The 18,701-nt window shown below is 41.5% G+C and overlaps 1 protein-coding gene across 4 annotated transcripts in view; it reads left to right on the top strand.

Annotated features, from left to right (window-relative positions):
- Positions 1 to 18,701, top strand: part of PDE1A (phosphodiesterase 1A) — a 227,683-nt gene that overhangs the window by 190,152 nt on the left and 18,830 nt on the right. For all 4 annotated transcript variants that reach the window (XM_083154685.1, XM_083154688.1, XM_083154689.1 and 1 more), the window contains 5 exons: positions 9,576 to 9,676; positions 10,798 to 10,923; positions 14,320 to 14,421; positions 15,229 to 15,349; positions 18,081 to 18,162. In XM_083154685.1, coding sequence (XP_083010811.1) covers positions 9,576 to 9,676; positions 10,798 to 10,923; positions 14,320 to 14,421; positions 15,229 to 15,349; positions 18,081 to 18,162 — 532 coding nt within the window. The remainder of the gene's footprint in view (positions 1 to 9,575; positions 9,677 to 10,797; positions 10,924 to 14,319; positions 14,422 to 15,228; positions 15,350 to 18,080; positions 18,163 to 18,701) is intronic.

Genomic DNA, 18,701 nt, shown 5'->3' on the forward strand with positions numbered 1-18,701 from the left:
CTAGCAGTAATCTGGAGATTACATTTAGAGAAGTACAAATGATGGTAGTGGTACTCACTGATTAATAGTGATGACATCAGAATTCACCAATTATACAAATATAAATATATATATACATACTATCCATGAAGGTCGCAATCCCATCTAAAATGAGAAGCATCCAGAACAACCAGAAGTCATATATATATATATATATATATATATATATATATATATATATATATATACAGTCACAGTTTGGGTGAGCACACCTCAGTTCAAACTCACATGGGGTGCCATCGCCTGGATTCTCCCAGCAGGGGGGTCCAAAATAATACAGCAGGTAGGGCGGCACTCACAGCAAAATAAGGCTCTCAAGGCGGAGATACGATCCGCCTTGAGAGCCTTATTTTGCTGTGAGTGCCGCCCTACCTGCTGTATTATATATATATATATATATATATATATATATATATATATATATATGACAAAAGGAGCATGCACCCATTTTGTTGCACAAATAAAGTTGCTGGGTTTGTTTATACTCAGACAATAAAATCCATATTAAATGTCGCTCGACGACGCTTCATTTATAAAATTCTTAAGCTCAATCCTTAGTCAACGTTTCAGTTTTCCTATTTTATCAAGAGCATGTTGATCTTGTTCATGATATAGGTGGCAACACCTAAACGGAAAAAAGGGGATATAAAGTTATCCACTAAAGGTGCTTCAGTATGAGTGTGCTTAGCTGGTAAGCAGCAATCTAAAAAAAGGGGAGTCAGCCCCAATACAATATAAAGAAAACAGGAAGGGTGGTCGATTGCGCTAATAGTGAACACTTTAAGTGACAAATAATGTTAAAAAGGTCAGGTGTATAGTAAAAGGTAACAATTTATTATTAAAACATGATTATGTGATAAAATAAAATAAAAACAAAGTGACACTTAGATTCATAGTCACCCTTGGGTTCCCAGAATGTCCAGTCCGATGGAATTTTCCTAAAGAAATAAAGATGGATTCACGAAATTTTGTATTTGTAATCCATTATTTGGGCTGGGTTAGGGTTGCTCCACAGGTGGTACTGAATTTCCAGGGGGGGGGGGGGTGGTCTCCAGGGGGGTGTTGGGACCTCAGAACAAAAAGTGGGGGGCCAATTCACTTGGTCTGAGGGGAGATTCTCTCTCTGGGCCAGATGTATCAAGCTTCAAAAAGTGATAAAGTGGAGAGTGATATACAAGCAGCCAATCAGCTCCTACCTTTTATTTTTCAAACCCAGCCTGTGACATGGTAGGTAGGAGCTGATTGGCTGACTGTTTATCACTCTCTATTTTATCACTTTCGAAGCTTGATACATCTGGCCCTCTGTGAGAAGTTCGATGTGCCAACTTGGTGAGACCCACAAGTGGGGGGCGCTGGAATTACCTTCACTGGTGTTACCAGACTTTTTTAGGAGGTGATATGTTTTACTAATAAATTGTTACCTTTTACTATATACCTGATCTTTTTAACATATTTGTCACTTAAAGTGTTCACTATTTTTTTTTTTTAATTCAGTATTTCTTTATTGAAAAAGATTTTTTTCTTTTTTTTCCCATTAAAATTTACATATATAACATTTACAATATATAAAACATTGGACACTTTACAAACATCTTCATAGATCTAGTATTCCAGCACATTTTTTACATATATATTTTCTTTCTGAAAATTCATCACAAATTGACACTTTTTATTTAATTTGTATCTAGGCATATCTATTACTTGTCTGCTTGCAATTACCCCCCCGGCCCCCCCCCCCTCCCTCCCTAATCCCTTGGGCTTTTTACAATTTATATTATAGAATAGCGAATTATTGGCAATGTTAGTCCTTAAATCTACACCGTGTCTGATCCTTTTTTTTTTTTTTTTTTTTTCAAAAATTATATTAAAGTGCAATAATATTTCGATTTCAACCATTTATCCCACTTCTTCAAAAATTTACTCAGCTTATCCTTATTATTAAAGTGCATATGTTTTTCGTGTATAATAGTGTCGTTCACCAATTTAATCCATTCTGCTTTTTTCGGGCAATCATTTGCCATCCATTTTCTTGCCATTAAAACCTTGACAAGTGTAATCAAACATTCAATCATATCTCCCTCCATCCCTCTTAGGTGGTTCATTTTTATACCCAAAATACATAGCCTACAGTCTATATCCTGTTCTCTACAGCCTATTTCCTTTAATATATCTATTACCTCCTTCCAAAGTTTTTTTATTGCGTTGCATTGCCAAATCATATGAAAAAACGTTCCAGGGCTGTTCTTACATTTAGGGCATACGGCACTCCTGTTCCCGTCATAGAGGTTAATTTGAACTGGAGTGACGTATGCCCGATGAGTAATGAAGTACTGAATTTGTTGAAATTTTATGGACTTGGTAGCTCGATTAAGTGATGATATTGCTTGGGCCCATTCCATATCGGTGAATCTACCCATATCTTGCTCCCATTTAGATCTAATATTTTCTATCTGTGGGACTGGTAAAGCGGTGATAAATATTTTATACAGCTCGGCTATTTTTACTTTCCTCTCCCTGCTTAATAATTTTTTAATTGGTGAATCCTGAATAATTATTTCCTTGGTTCCTAGGGCTTCTTTCAATCTATTTCTTAATTGTATATATCGAAAATTATATTCCTGGGGGAGATTATATTCCCTTTGAAGCTGGGCAAAGCTTTTTAAATTACCTTCATGGTATATCTGATCAATATTCTTTATGCCTACTTTTTCCCAGGTTTCCTTGGTCTCGATCATATTGGCCATATTATTTTTATCCTTGTTATTAATTCTACTAACCCATATTGGGCTTTCTGGGTCTATCCATTCGTAGCCCAAGAGTTTATGGACTGCAATCCAGGTCTTAAAGATCAAACACATAATCATGTTTGCTGGTTTCATTTTATCACATACTAATAAAATCTGTTTTGGATCTATGTTTCCATAGGATTGTAAGACCATATTTTTACTGTGTCCCTCCATTTGCCCATTTATCCACCCCTGGAGTTGGGAAATTTGAGATGCCATATAATATAACCGGAAATTTGGAAGACTTAAACCCCCAAGTTGTTTTGTTTTTGTAAGGGTAGTTAATCCTAATCTGGCCCTTTTTTTCCCCCATATAAATGACGTGGTTATAGTGTCTATTTGTCCGAATATTTTCCCTGGAATATGGCAAGGAGTATTCTGGAGAATATACAATAGTTTCGGTAATACCGTCATTTTCACTAGATTAACTTTCCCTGTTACCGTTAATGGTAGTTTTTGCCATGCCCGAGCTTTTTCCCGATACCACTTAATCCCAGGTATCAAATTATTATTGATATAATCCTTGGGGTTATTAGAGATCGTTACTCCCAAGTATTCCACCTGGTCAGTCCATTTAAGCTCCTTATTTATTACTTGGTGAATGGCTAAGCCTTTTTTTGGTATTATATTTGATTTTTCCCAATTAATCACTAAACCTGAGTACTGCCCATGTTTTTCAATAGTTTGGAGTAATATTGGTAGCGCACGAGTGCGATGCCCGGCAAATATCATCATATCATCGGCATACAGAGAGATAATCTCCTTTTTATCTAAACCCTCTGACTCGGGAACTTCCCTCCTGTCTATTTCTCTAATTTTACAAGCAAGGGGCTCTAGGGCCAGGTTGAACAGGATCGGGGACAGTGGACACCCCTGACGAGTCCCCCGGCTTAATCCAAACGGTTCCGTGGTGTATCCGTTCACCACGACCCTAGCCATTGGGGATTGATATAACATTTTGATCCATCCAATGATTTTTGGTCCAAATCCGAACCTGCTCAACACGGCCCATAGGTACTCCCACTCGACGCAGTCAAAAGCTTTGGCTGCGTCGAGTGTGACCACCCGATCCATCTCCGATTGGGGTGCCTCCAGTTGGACATTTGTGAAGAAGCGGCGGATGTTAATTGCCGTGCTTCTCCCCTTTCGGAATCCCACTTGATCCTCGTCTAGGAGCTGATCAACTGCTCCCTCAATTCTTTTCGCTATAATTTTTGCCAATATTTTGGCATCCATATTTATAAGAGAAATTGGCCTATATGATTCTGTTCGTCGTGGGTCCTTTCCTTCCTTGTGTATCACCACAATTAGTGCCTCCCCCATAGAGTTTGGCAAACTACCAGCTTCCAAACATTTCCCAAATGTCTGCAATAATATAGGGGCACACACATCAATATAATTCTTATACAATTCAGCCGGTAGACCATCGCTACCCGCCGCTTTACTCCCTGGCAACGCTTGAATCGCCTCCTTGATTTCATTCAACTGTATATCACCCTCGAGCGCCACCATATCCTCCATTTCTACCTTGGGTATTGGAATCTCCTCCAGGTAGTGACTTATTTCCTCTGCATTTCTCTCAATACGGGAAGAATATAATTCTTCGTAATATTGGGAAAAAGCCCGGGCAATACCTCGTGTATCCTCTATTAGGACCCCCTGTTTATCAATTATGTTACTTATATTATTTTTCTTTTGAGGTAATTCACTGTTGATCAGGTAAGACATATATCTACCGGCCCTATCTCCATGGAAATATCTATATTTTGAGCTAAACTGGGCTTGTTTTATAGCGTTTTCTTGGCTTTCCCGAACCCAAGCTGATTTGGCTGCCCACCATGTCGATTTATCTATTTCAGACTTACTCTGCCAGTATTTTATTTCTAACTTTTTACTTTCTAGTTCTAAAGTATTATTTTTTTCCCTGGTCAGTTTTTTTATTTGGGCTATTTGTTTAATCAAGGCTCCTCTCATCACCGCTTTTCCCGTATCCCATACTATACTCATTTCGGCAGAATCCATATTTCTCTGAAAGTACTCTAGCCATTCTGTACCAAGATCAACATCCGGGCCCATTTGCAGCAGCCAATTAGGGTGGCATTTCCAGAGTCTATTCCCTACTTCTACATTATCCGCTAATTGCAGCATGACTGGTGAGTGATCCGAAATCCCACGTGGGAGGTAGTTGATTTTTTCCACCCGCCCTAGTGTATTATTGTCTGCAAAGGCAATGTCGATCCGGGATAGTGCCTCGTGGGATTGTGAATAGCATGAGTATGCAATCTCGTCCCCATGCTTCTCTCGCCATATGTCCAACCAGCCTATATTTTCCATAAAATTATGCAACCCTTTATTATTTCCCTTTCCAGATCTCGAATTTTTTGACCAGCGATCAATTGTGGGATTCATAACATTGTTTAGATCTCCTACACAAAGCAATTCTTTATTTATAGATTTGGAGGCAAATGCAACCGCTTTTATCAATATTTCATATTGAAACGGAGGGGGGATATAGATTGCCAAAATACATATTGACTTATGCTTTATATTTCCCTGCAGGAACACATACCTTCCATATGCGTCAATATCTTGCCTGACGCAATGGAAGGGTGTGTTCCTGTGGAACAATACTGAAACCCCTCGTGAATCATTTGTGAAGCATGAGTGATAGGACTGTCCAATCCATGTCCTTTTTAACATACCAACTCTTTGGTGTGTGAGATGTGTTTCTGCTAAACATATAATTTGTGCACTATATTTCTTAACCTGATTCATAACAATAGATCTTTTCAGTTTATCGTTTAAACCCCGCGTGTTCCAATATATCAATTTAACCATAACTAACTTTAAGTATTTTCTCTAAAACTCTTAAATATTGTGTTCTATTCAAAAAATTCATACCGGTGTATCCAATACCTCTATTCGTTATTCTCCGTAAATTGCCCATCTTCTTCCCCCCCTCCCTGTATGCCATCACCCCAATAGCACACTTAAATCCCCCTATCCCTCCCCCGCCAGCCCCCCGCCCCCCAGCACTCTCCCCTTCCCCCCCCCCCTCCCCAAACCCTCCCAGATGGGGCGTATTTACCCCCATAACCTCATTGATGACTAGCTGGTTCCCATGAAGCGGCTTTCTGCTTAATTTTCTTTACATTGACTGATATAGCATGTGGACATCCTTAGCCGCCAATTTTCTTTTGGTAGACCACCTAGTATCTCATATTTATCTAGTTACGAAGACCTTTCCCTATCTTATATTATTTCAGATTTTTTTTAATAATTTTTTATTTATTTATTTATTTATTTATTTTTTTCCCTTTTTCCCCCAGTCCCCCCCCTATACCTAAATCACGTAGCTGATATATACATTCCCGGACCCCCAGACTTATAAAGACCAAGTCCTCATAATAAAAAACAGTGTCCACATAAGTTCAAGATGAAATACTATTTCCTCCGGCCATCCAGCCAGCTTGACACTTCTTCTGGGGTAATGAAGAATTTACTTATACCGTCCACAATGACTCTCATCTTTGCCGGGTACAACATGGCATACTGTAATTCTTGCTCACGGAGCCTTTTTTTAACATTTATGAATTTTTGCCTCTCCTTCTGTACCTCCTTTGCAAAGTCAGGAAAGAACATGATGTTGGACCCATGGATCTCTATTGGGTTTTTTCCCCGGGCAAGCCGTAGAATAACATCCCTATCGCGAAAGTTAAGAATCTTTGCGATCATGGCCCTGGGAGGAGCACCTGGGGGACCTGGTCGTAAGGGGATTCTATGGGCCCGTTCAACACAGAACACATTGGAGAAGGCCTCTTTTCCAAATTGAGTAGTTAACCAATTCTCTAACCATTTTTGCGGGTCTACACCTTCAGTTTTCTCAGGGATCCCAACAATTCTTATATTGTTTCTACGAGCCCGACCTTCAACTTCTGTCAGCTGGCTCTGTAGACCTTTTATTATATGCATGTTATTGTTGAGTTGTGTCTCCATCTTAATTTGTCTGTCCTCTATTGTTGAGATCCTCTTTTCGGTCTCCTCCACCCTGAGTTGGATCTTTTGTAGATCCTGTCTAATCAGGCCAATCTCTGCCTGTGTTTGGGAGATTTTTTCCCCAATTCTGGTCTCACTTCCCGTTATTGCCTCTAATAACTGTTGTAGGGTAGGTTCTCCAGATGTTTCTACCTGATTACCCATAGCCGATGTGTTTGGGGATAAGGATTCCCGCGTCTCCTTGTTTCTAGTTTGGGCACTCGTTCCGCTGGCAAAGCGTGCCAGCTTTGCAGCTGCTGTCGTCTGCGTTGTTTTCCCCATATTTTAATTTGGCAGGTTATTGATTAATTAGGTGAAAACACTTTTGTGAGGCTGCTAGAGAATCGATTATGCGGCTTATAGTGCACACGCCACACCTGTAAACGTGGGAATTTACTAACGGCACTCTGTCCAGGTATCCCCCCCCTCCTGGGGTACAATCACCAATATCTCCAGGTCTTAGCCTAACACTCCTCTCTGCTCTGAGGCTATACTAAATTCACTCCGGGCTGGGAGTGAGCGCTTTTCGCACAGTTCCACGTTCAGAGTGAGGGCAAGAAGAGGGTTTCAACACAGAGCTAGTCTATTGGGTACAGTTCCTTTCATGCTGCCATTTTATATATTATTATGAAGGCAAAAATAGTGCTCCGCTGCGTTTGCAGCTACTCACGTTCCCCCCGGGCTCTTACTGCTGCTGCGTGTTTCTCTTGTGCCCGCTTGTAGCCTCATGCTTGTCGGCGTCTGGAGCGAGCCCTACGGCAGGTGTATAGCCTCAGCGCTAGCCGGTATGGCGTGGCGCAGGCTCCAGCTCCTTCCCTTCCTCGATTCCCAGCCTCCCGTCCTGCTGCCGATTGATGTCTTCGCCTGGTATAGGGGGGGGGGGGGGGTGGAGGGACTTAGGGTATCAGGTCCCGTTCCTGCTTGTAGTCGTTCTTGGCTTGCTGCATGCCGCGTCTGCTGTTCCTCGCTCGGCTTGATTCAAGAGAAGGTGCATCTATTGTAAAGTGCCGGGTGAACGCACTGTCTCAGCTGGGCTCAAATAATAGCGCCGTCGCAGCATTCAGCAGTCTCGGCTGGTCTCAGGCAGTAGAGCCGTAACAGCATTCAGCGGTAGTCACGGCCTCCATCTCACACGCTCCCCGCCGCCTCTTGCTCACCAGCGTGTTACGTCATCACGTCTGAGGTCACGCCCCAAACTAAAGTGTTCACTATTAGCGCAATCGACCACCCTTCCTGTTTTGGCAACACCTAAACGTTGACTAAGAATTTGGCTAGAGAATCGTTATTGGAAGTCCCATTGCTTCATGGACACACTGCTATATATACTGCAAATACACCGTCTATATATATATATATGTATATATATATATATATATATATATATATATATATATATATATACACATTAGCATTACCTGTTTTAGAACTTGATAAATCACAGTTTGTGTTCTCTGATAAGAAGCACATTTGCACTGTTACAATAATTTGTTTATTTCAATGAATTTGTTACAACACCTGAGAGCAAGTCATTCGTATTCTGTTCCTTGCTGTGTGTAATGTTAATGATTCTTGGCATATGCACTTTATAGTCACGCACTTTAGCTTCTAACCCTCCTGGCAGAATAACACAAAGCTGGGATATGTTTTATACATTTAGAATTCTAAACTTTCTGAATACTGTATCTGTCCTCAGTCGCATACATTTTATACAGTACAACAGGAATCGGTAACTTGGGGTATTTCCGTACAAGTAAGGAAAAATATACAGTCTGCAGTCATCAAAATTCGCCTTCCCCAGAAAGGTGGGCAAGTCCCCCCCCCCCCCCTCACCCCCCCCCCCCCCTCGGCTCCCTACTTAAAATACTAGTGGTATCAGAGAATGGTGTTCATGCTGAGATGCGTCATTGTGGCCCCACTGTACAATGCCTCAAATATTGGTATTGCGCAGCACAGCATATCCTTCTGGGCTCTCCAGAAAATAATCCTTATTATCCATCATGATAGGTACAGATAGAGCCATCCTCGTCTAGCCCTTTAATAGGATTAAGAGAGCCATTGCTGTCAGACTTAATCCTCTGCTAATCCCCTACTGCAGGGGTGTCCAAACTTTTTGCGACGAGGGACAGATTTGGTGAAGTGTAAATGTGTGGGGGCCGACCATTCAGCCTGACATTCTTTGAATCATTAATCACATCAGAATCATCCCCCACTCTGCCCCCATTCACTCTATGTCCCCCAGCCTGCCCCCATTCACTGTATGTCCCCCAGCCTGCCCCTCCTTCACTGTATGTCCCCCATTCACTGTATGTTCCCCATTCTTCACCCATTCACTCTGTCTCCCAGCCTGCCCCCTTCTCTTAATGTCCATCAGTGCCTCCATTCATTGTATATCCCCAAGCCTGACCCTCCCACATCTGATGGTCTGCCCGCTTCCAGCTGGAGGCTGCGGGCCGCTTGAAATTACAGCACGGGCCGCAATTGGCCCCCGGGCCTGACTTTGGACATGCCTGCCCTATTATATTGTTCTATGTATTGTATTGCAGCTAAGAACATTAGGGCTTGGTGAGCCATGGCTATCCAGAGAAGGCTAGCTAAAGAAGGCTCCATCTGTATATAGTGTATATTCACACATTCAGAATTTATGCTTGCTACTTTGCAAAATTCATCTTTTTCATGGCACGTGTGTAGTAATATGCAACCACTTGTATTTGGCAGCACTGGCTCACAGAACTGGAAATATTGGCAATGATCTTAGCTGCTGCTATCCATGACTATGAGCACACAGGGACCACAAACAACTTCCATATACAGACAAGGTAATAAGAAGCCCAAGGTGATGCCTACTTGGATATTATGTACAATAGCTGGAAACTATAAACTGACCGTTTTTAATCCAATCCCTTATTTGTTTAGCCAAATTTAACAGCTTAAGCCTATCGGTAGTGTAGTAGGATGCAAAGACCGCCCACTAGGCAGATAGAGATTGATTTTCCACCTGTGAATCTCAATAAGATATTGATTGGGCCTGAGAGTCATTTTGAATTTTTACATAGATTCTGAATAGGACTCACTAAACCTATTGCATTTCTATAAGATATTTTAGTATTAAAGAGTTACTAGTAATATATAGATTGATTGATATAGTGATTATTAAATGTTTTAAATGATTGCCCTTGACTAGAGAAGCCACAGCAGGAAGCCTCTGCTCTTATGGTCCTACGATACATCTATTTTGAATCAGTTGGTCTCAGTAACCTACAGTACAGCTACAAATGAGTGATCCGTTTCTGGAATTTTAGAATATCTTTAAATATCTTCAAGTATCAGGGTTTCATGTCTGCTTAATCAATTAGCAAATGCCATATTAAAAATCTTAGGGGAAAATTAAAACAAAATTGCCTTTTATATATTCACGTATAGCTAAATCAATACATTATATATTTTTTTTAACAGCTACTATACACTATAAAAGTGGTAACAAATTGGATAGTGGTGAACATTAATAGTCATTAATCAATTCACCAACAGCGTCCTTTAAATCGTGTTCATTGAAATTTTCTCCATCTCCAGATAAAACAGATGTTTGCTTTAAGCAACAATTTATTTTGTTTTACATAAAGCCAATTCCGATGTCTTTGATTGCTGAATTTAAACAAATGAAATCAAGAATTATACAGCATTAGCTGGAATTTATGATAGACCTTGGACAGAGTTTCTTATTCATTGGTTGATTTAAATTACAGATGTGACTATGACTGTTAAAAGGTCATCTAAAAATATATATACCAGATATCTAAAATGTATGTATTTTAACTCAGCATCGTTATTTATGACTTGTTAGAAAGATATTGTAAGTTTTGTAGGCTATAAGAAATATGGACACAAATACATAGCAATATCAAAATTCATTTTACATTTTGCCATTCTCTCTGATTAGATCTGATGCTGCAATACTGTACAATGACCGGTCAGTCCTAGAAAATCACCATGTAAGTGCTTCCTATCGTATTATGCAAGAGGATGACATGAATATTTTGGTAAATGTGTCCAAAGATGACTGGAGGTAAATTTGATCTTGTTTTCTAAAAAAACAGCAAATTTATTTTAAATAGATTATCAGATTACATATTTCACATATTTTATAAGAACACAATATACTCTATATGATTTATCAATGTAAAGGTAAATTTTAAACGTGGTTGAGAAATAAATATTTACTTTTCATGAATTGATTGATTTCAATTTTAAATTATTTAATTCATTCATTATAAGTAAATAAATTATCATAAATCTTGTTATTGTTTAACATAATTCAGGCATATCACACTAAATACATGTTCTATAAAGTTAATGCTGTAGAAAAATAATTAGAGAGTAAGACTCATATTTTACTCATGTTTAAATTATATATTTAGAAATGTGGTATTGTGGTTAATGATGCACAGGTACTGTTATTAGGGTGAGTAGTGAGTAGCAACATATTGGATCATGAATATCAATAATATTTTGTTAATGGTATTTTATTGTATTTTATTTTAATAGAGAGTAAATGTATTACCATAGGGAAAACAAATCCTAATTATGAAAAGCAATTTAGGGGTAAATGAGTCTGAGATTTAGGCAATTCAGCCATAAGATTTAAAGCAGATATTGTTTCCAAAAGGCAAAAGCAGGTTGATTTTTTTTTTTTATATTGACATTTGAAATATATATAGTTTTTGGCTAATTTATTGAAATCTACCTCTCAGCAGCGGTGTAGCTAGGTGCCATGGTGCCCGGAGCAAGGGCATATTTTGCGCCACCCCTCCCCCTCCCGGTAATGAATTGGGGGCGTGGCTAACATGTGTTGGCATGTTACATTTGAAATATATAAGACACTGTAACGGAATCTGCTGCGCTATATAAGACACTGTAACAGAATATGCTGCGCTATATAAGACACTGTAACGGAATCTGCGGCACTATATAAAACACTGTAACGGAATCTGCTGCGCTATATAAAACTCTGTAACGGAATCTGCTGCGCTATATAAGACTCTGTAACAGTGTTCAGATTCCGTTACAGTGTTTTATATAGCGCAGCAGATTCTGTTACTAACAGAATCTGCTGCGCTATATAAAACACTGTAACGGAATCTGCTGCGCTATATAAGACACTGTAACGGAATCTGCTGCGCTATATAAGACTCTGTAACGGAATCTGTGGCACTATATAAGACACTGTAAAGTAATCTGCTGCGCTATATAAGACACTGTAACGGAATCTGCTGCGCCATATAAGACACTGTAACGGAATCTGCTGCACTATATAAGACACTGTAACGGAATCTGCTGCACTATATAAGACACTGTAACGGAATCTGCTGAGCCATATAAGACACTGTAACGGAATCTGCTGCGCTATATAAGACACTGTAACGGAATCTGCTGCACTATATAAGACACTGTAACGGAATCTGCTGCGCTATATAAGACACTGTAACGGAATCTGCTGCGCTATATAAGACACTGTAACGGAATCTGCGGCACTATATAAGACACTGTAAAGTAATCTGCTGCGCTATATAAGACACTGTAACGGAATCTGCTGCGCTATATAAGACACTGTAACGCAATCTACTGCGCTATATAAGATGCTGTAACGGAATCCGCTGCGCTATATAAGACACTGTAACGGAATCTGCTGCGCTATATAAGACACTGTAACGGAATCTGCTGCGCTATATAAGACACTGTAACGGAATCTGCTGCGCTATATAAGACACTGTAACGTCTAGGCAGCCTAGTGATGATAACACCACCACATTATCCTGTGTCTCTTACTCCTGTATTTGGGGGAATGCTTACTTTAATTAAAGGACAGAGATTTGTAGCTTCCTCCCCTCACTCCCCCCTCCTCCCTCCCATCCGTGTGCACTCATCAGCGGCAATAACGGGGGTCAGCTGATGTGTGTGCACAAGTTAAAGGTTAAAGATAAAACTTTACAGTTACGGAGGGAGACGCTGGGCTGGCTGTCCGAGCTGGCAGGTGAGAAGTGCCAGACGCGAGCTGCTTCTCCGGCACTGTGAGCCTCTGATCCTCTGTCTGCAGCCCCGGAGAACACAAGCAGCCTGCACCAGCGTCATGCCCGTGTCTGTGCTCGGACCTGCAGCCCGGTCTGATCTCTCAAGCAGCATCCAGCAACAGACATCAGGCTGTAGTAATGCTGAGTGACAGGACCAGCAGCTAGGCGCCGGGCAGGGCAGGCGCCAGCACTTGCTGCCCCGCCATTAGTGTAGCAGGGGATCATTTGCGGAGGGGGGGCAGGCCGGCGGCGCCATTCCACCAATCTGCGCCCGGAGCATGAGCTCCGGTGGCTCCGCCCTCCCTACGCCTCTGCCTCTCAGTAGCAATTTAGCACCTTAACTTTGGTGAGACTGGTTGATCAACAGGCATTATAATATTTTAGGTTCTACTGTACATATGGTTTCAGTTAGTATATGCTTTCAAAGAGGATAAACGGTAGTTTTGTTCTTTATGTCCAGCTAGACTTCTAAACAATAAAATGAAAAACTGATTAACACAATTAAATAAAGTTACAGTACTGTATATGTAACATTTATATTTGAAGGCCTTGTGTATGTAAATGAACAAATATTTTTTCATTCTAAATTATTTAAATGACACTGCATTTGTAAAGTAATATCTATTCATCACAATAAAATTTGCCTTTTAACAACTATTTTTTTATTTAGTTATTCATTAATTGTATTATTTATTAATTAGACCTAAAATAATTTCTTTTTCTTTTTAAGGGAATTAGCATGTTTGGGAATGGTAGTACTGGTAGGCAGTACAAATAAAATGTTTTCAATTTGATTTGGGTTGGTATAATTTAATCATTAGCTAAATACATCAGACTATATTTTTATTTTCACTGCTAGGACATATGCATAATTTTTTCGATACAATTAAAAAACATGTCTGCATTATTTTACTGCATTATTATATTAGTTTTGTTTTTACCCTATTCACCACTCAATATATAGAAACTACAGTATATAGAAACTATATAGAAATTTAGATGTATGTATTAATTATTTACAGTTTCTTATATAGCGCAGCATATTCCATTGTGCTTTACAATTGGCATTGGAAAGATTTGTAAACTTATAACCTAGTTCTAGTTAAGGCAAAATTTATTGTGTGGATGTCTTACCAAATCAAATACCTAATTCAATATGTGCAAAATATTAACATCTAACAATAAATACTTTGGTAATGGTGCCACTGGTGGTTAATCTAGATGTTATGAAACAATTGATGAGGAACCGTATAGGGCAAAACTGTAGACCATCAGTGTTTAACCAACGATGGTAGTTAACCATCAATGGTCAATGGCCATCCTTACATCTAAGGCTGTACTTACCATAGTATGCAGGCAAATTCTATTATTATATACTGTGTGATTGTTTACAGAGACTTACGAACGTTGGTGATTGAGATGGTTTTATCTACAGATATGTCGGGTCATTTCCAACAGATAAAAACTATGAGGAATACATTACAACAGCCAGAAGGGTAAGTATTTTCCTTCATTGGATTTATTTTATGTCGCATTGAGGATATATTATGTGATTAAATTATATACACACCATTTCTAGATACACTTTTGGCAGCCAATTATGGATGTAAAATGTCTTTCATAGAAATATATATATATATATATATATATATATATATATATATATATCACATACAGTAGTCCTTAACGTGTTGTATATCCTAACACATCTTCATCAGAAGGTTAAATTTGTGAAGTTTTGTAATCATAAGAAGGCAAACTGACGACCAAAACAACTGTACATTATACATTTAGTACAATAATTGAGTAATTCACCAGTTATGCAAATATATAATCAGTGCCGGTGATGGGGGCACCCCACCGCTCACTAGCTCAGTGGGGGTGTGTGGCTGCCGCCATGGTGGGGGAGGGATTCTGCCGTTGCCACGGGGGGGCAGAGCTGCGCCCGGTGAGTTGCTCCACCGCTGAGTCGTTGTACAAGTGAAGTGCAGGAAGTTTTAAGACAAGCCCCACCGGTCACCCACTCTGCGGCTGGGTGGGGGGGAGGGGGGGGATGCGGCCGAGTCAGTTCACGGGTGAAGGGAGGGTTGGTGCAGGTGCCGCTCACCTGGCTCCACAGGGGGCTCCCAAGTGCCGCCCTCCAGTGGCTGGCGCCCCCAGGCAAATGCTTAAAGCCGCCTAGTGGTGGCGCCGGCCCTGATTATAATTTTTATTATTTAATAAAAGATATATGTAATTACATTACTCAATGCTTATTGCCAGAGTTTTGTTTTAGAACATTGTTGATCGCTCTTCTTTGACAGAATAGATAAATCGAAAGCCATGTCGTTGATACTACACGCTGCTGATATCAGTCACCCTGCAAAAGGATGGGATTTGCATCAGCGATGGACTGACTTACTAATGGAGGAATTCTTCCGACAGGTGCTAGTTCAATATTCCATTCACTACATGATAAGCAGAAAGTATCATCAATGTTATTTACTCTATTTGCTATTTTTGTAAAAGCTGATGTTTGAACTGTGTAATATCCACTGCAAATATTCAATTCCGTTTTCCATGGATGCGGAGGGCAATAAATCAGCCCCATACTGTCTAAAACTCCCATGGTGTCCCGTCGTTTGATAGAGGGATGTCTCTTCTAACAAATAATACCATACCTTTGTAATTGTCTGGTTATCGTATTTGATGAACAGATAGTAACCAAAACACACAAAATATTTTACTGTCCGCTGTTGGGAGGGGGGGGGGGGGGAGTTGGTGGGTTTAGGGCAGGCATGTCCAAACTGTGGCCCTCCAGCTGTTGTGAAACTACAAGTCCCATCATGCCTTGCCACAGTTTTGCCATTAGGGAATGCTAAGCCTAAAACTATGGCAAGGCATGCTGGGATGTGTAGTTTTACAACAGCTGGAGGGCCATAGTTCGACATGCCTGGTTTAGGGGATCCTAATACCCAGACCTTCTGTCTCCTATTCATGAGCATTGTATATTATGGCCGATTAGTACATTTCCCTCAGAATATCAACCAGGGGGACAGAAGCATTATTTTCTTTCATACAAAAAGTAATTTTGTTTTCAAGATTGAATGCCAAATAAATTAAATTCACAGCACAATGGGACAAATACCGAACCCGATGACAAGGCCGTGAATTTGCACGGCGGCCGATTATCAATACACTGCACATGCGTCCGGCATGTAGTATGTGTCCTGTGTTGAAATCCTGCTACTATATCTATTCTATCCATTCGCAAGGTGATTGACAGGTGTCTGTGGGTGGACACCAGCCATTTCCTGGGAGTGCCGAGAAAAATGCAGACGTGCCTACGAAAATGCTGGGAGGGTCCAGAAAAATGCTAGGCGTGCCTGAGGGTTTTAAGACAAGCCCCACCGGTCACCCACTCTACTGCGGGGTGGGGGAGGGGGGGTGCAGCCGAGTCAGTTCACGGGCGAAGGGAGGGTTGGTGCAGGTGCCGCTCACCTGGCTCCACGGGGGGCTCCCAAGTGCCGCTCTCCAGTGGCCGGCACCCTAGGCAAATGCCTAAAGCTGCCTAGTGGTGGCGCCGGCCCTGGTCACACACAGTATCCACTCCATGAGATCAATAATGAAAGTAAATTGGACATTTTGCATGCATACATTAATCAGATTTTAACAGAATAATCCTGTGTTCCCTAAAAGGGAGCTCTGTGCAACAGTCCTAGATAATTTCTTTTGCAGTCACTAGAGGTCAGTACTGAGCCTTGTTTTTTTATTTTGAATATAAAATATACCAATTAATCCCTTGGCGCTGACCGCGATCTTTCCTTGTTCTCGTATTGTTACCCAAAAAGAAGAAAGAAAGAAAAAACAACACTAGTGTAACACAATTTTTCATATGTTACATTTAACAACAATTTGTGTGGAGTTGTTTATAGAGATGAGACTCGTACCCAATCAATTAGTCTACTTATAATAGACAATGTTCGCCTTTTGGGGGAGTGGTAACGTCATATTTTGTATTCTAAATTGTAAAGAGCCATTTATTTATCCTATTTTGGCCCAGATATAGGGTGGAATGCACCGATGCAAAATTGTGGTAAAACCCCCTTTATCAGGTTTTTACCACATTTTGAATTGCTCTAAAACCCGATCGCCAGGTTACCACGAGGGGTTTCGCAGGCTTCTTATTGCAATCAACGGCCACCCCATATGCAGGGCCGGTGCCACCACTAGGCAGCCTTAGGCATTTGCCTAGGGCGCCGGCCACTTGGAGCGGCCCCCCACCCATCAGGTGAGCGGCTCCCTCTCTGTCTCACCAGCCCCCCCCCCCCCCTGCAGTGAAGCTGCAGCCATCGCCGCATCTCAACACCCCCCTTCCCCCTGGAGTGAGATGCTGCTCCTTCTCTCTCTCACCAGCCCCCCGTGCAGCGACGCTGCGGCCATCTCCCGCCGCCGCCCGCTCGCCCACACCCCCCCACCCCATGGAGCGAGATGCTGCTCCTTCACTCTCCTCCTCCACCCCACCCCCCGCCGTGGAGCGTGGCGGCGCCGGCGGCAACTTCACCCCCCCCCCCGTGCCTGGGGCTCTCCCGTGCCTTGCACTAGCTCTGCCCATATGGTCCACCGTGGCTCCATCCTCACTTGTGTCTGGGCAGCCTCCTGCTGTGCTGCCCGGACCAATGACCTCCTCATCCCTAGCTCCATACATCCCTTCTGGGTGCAGGGAGGAGGAGACAGAGCCCCGCAGCAGCAGCCGGGGACAGACGGAGAAGAGAGAGCCACTGGGCACCCACTCTTCACCCCCGCTGGCTGTTTCGCAAAGGGTAGCTCTTATCGCAAGAGTTGCCCTTTGCAATACTAAGTTATAGCTATGTTAGAGCATATGTCATTAGCATCATTGCGATAGCCGGCGGGAGTGGTTGTAAGGGGCAGAGGATGATAGTGCATCCCACCCATAAACGCACCATGAATAAAGCCATTGAACCACCCATATCTCTTGCAATAAGTACTGGTAATGTATCTACCTGACTCGCTGCATGTGTACTGACTCCTCGCTTGTGTGAGAGGCTGGAATCTAATAAGGGAAGTGATTTGTGTTGAACAATGTCGATGTGATACAATTAATACAATTCTAATACTTCACCAAAATATTTACAGTACCAAATTTTCCTTACAGGGTGACACAGAGGCTGAATTAGGGCTTCCATTCTCACCACTCTGTGACCGAAAATCTACACTGGTAGCGCAATCACAAATAGGTAACAAAAACATTATTTTTACAAATGTTTTTACAAATGTATTTGTACCCACAAGCAAACTAAAGTCATTGATTATTAAACTTTTTTGCATGAAGCCATACTCGCCTACCCTCCCGGAGAGGTAACTATAAAAGTAGGTAAGTATGTATGAACCAATGACCTAAGCGGGTTTGGTTCATTAGGGTGACAGAGATGGTGGACATTGGCTGGGTCGACCCCAAAAGGCCGACTGGGTCTAGGTTGTCATGGAAAAAGGCTGACACAAGCAAAAGATCAACATGAAAATAGTCAACATATGAAAAGGTCGACATGAGAATTTAAGTTTTTTCTGTGGCAATTTTTATCTTGTAGCACAAGCATATGAACCCCCAATTAGTGTACCGGGTCCCCTTGCATGGCTCGCACTGCTACCGATCCACTCGGCGCAGATTACCAGGGCCTCCATCAAGGGGGTACTATGGGCGCAGCTGTCCCAGTCCCGGCCACTCTGACAGAGAGGGAAGGTAAGGGCCACTCATTCCGCCCACCGTACCCCCGAC

Source organism: Crinia signifera, chromosome 7 (genome assembly GCF_055691185.1).
Source record: "Crinia signifera chromosome 7, ASM5569118v1, whole genome shotgun sequence".
Classification (NCBI taxonomy): domain Eukaryota; kingdom Metazoa; phylum Chordata; class Amphibia; order Anura; family Myobatrachidae; genus Crinia; species Crinia signifera.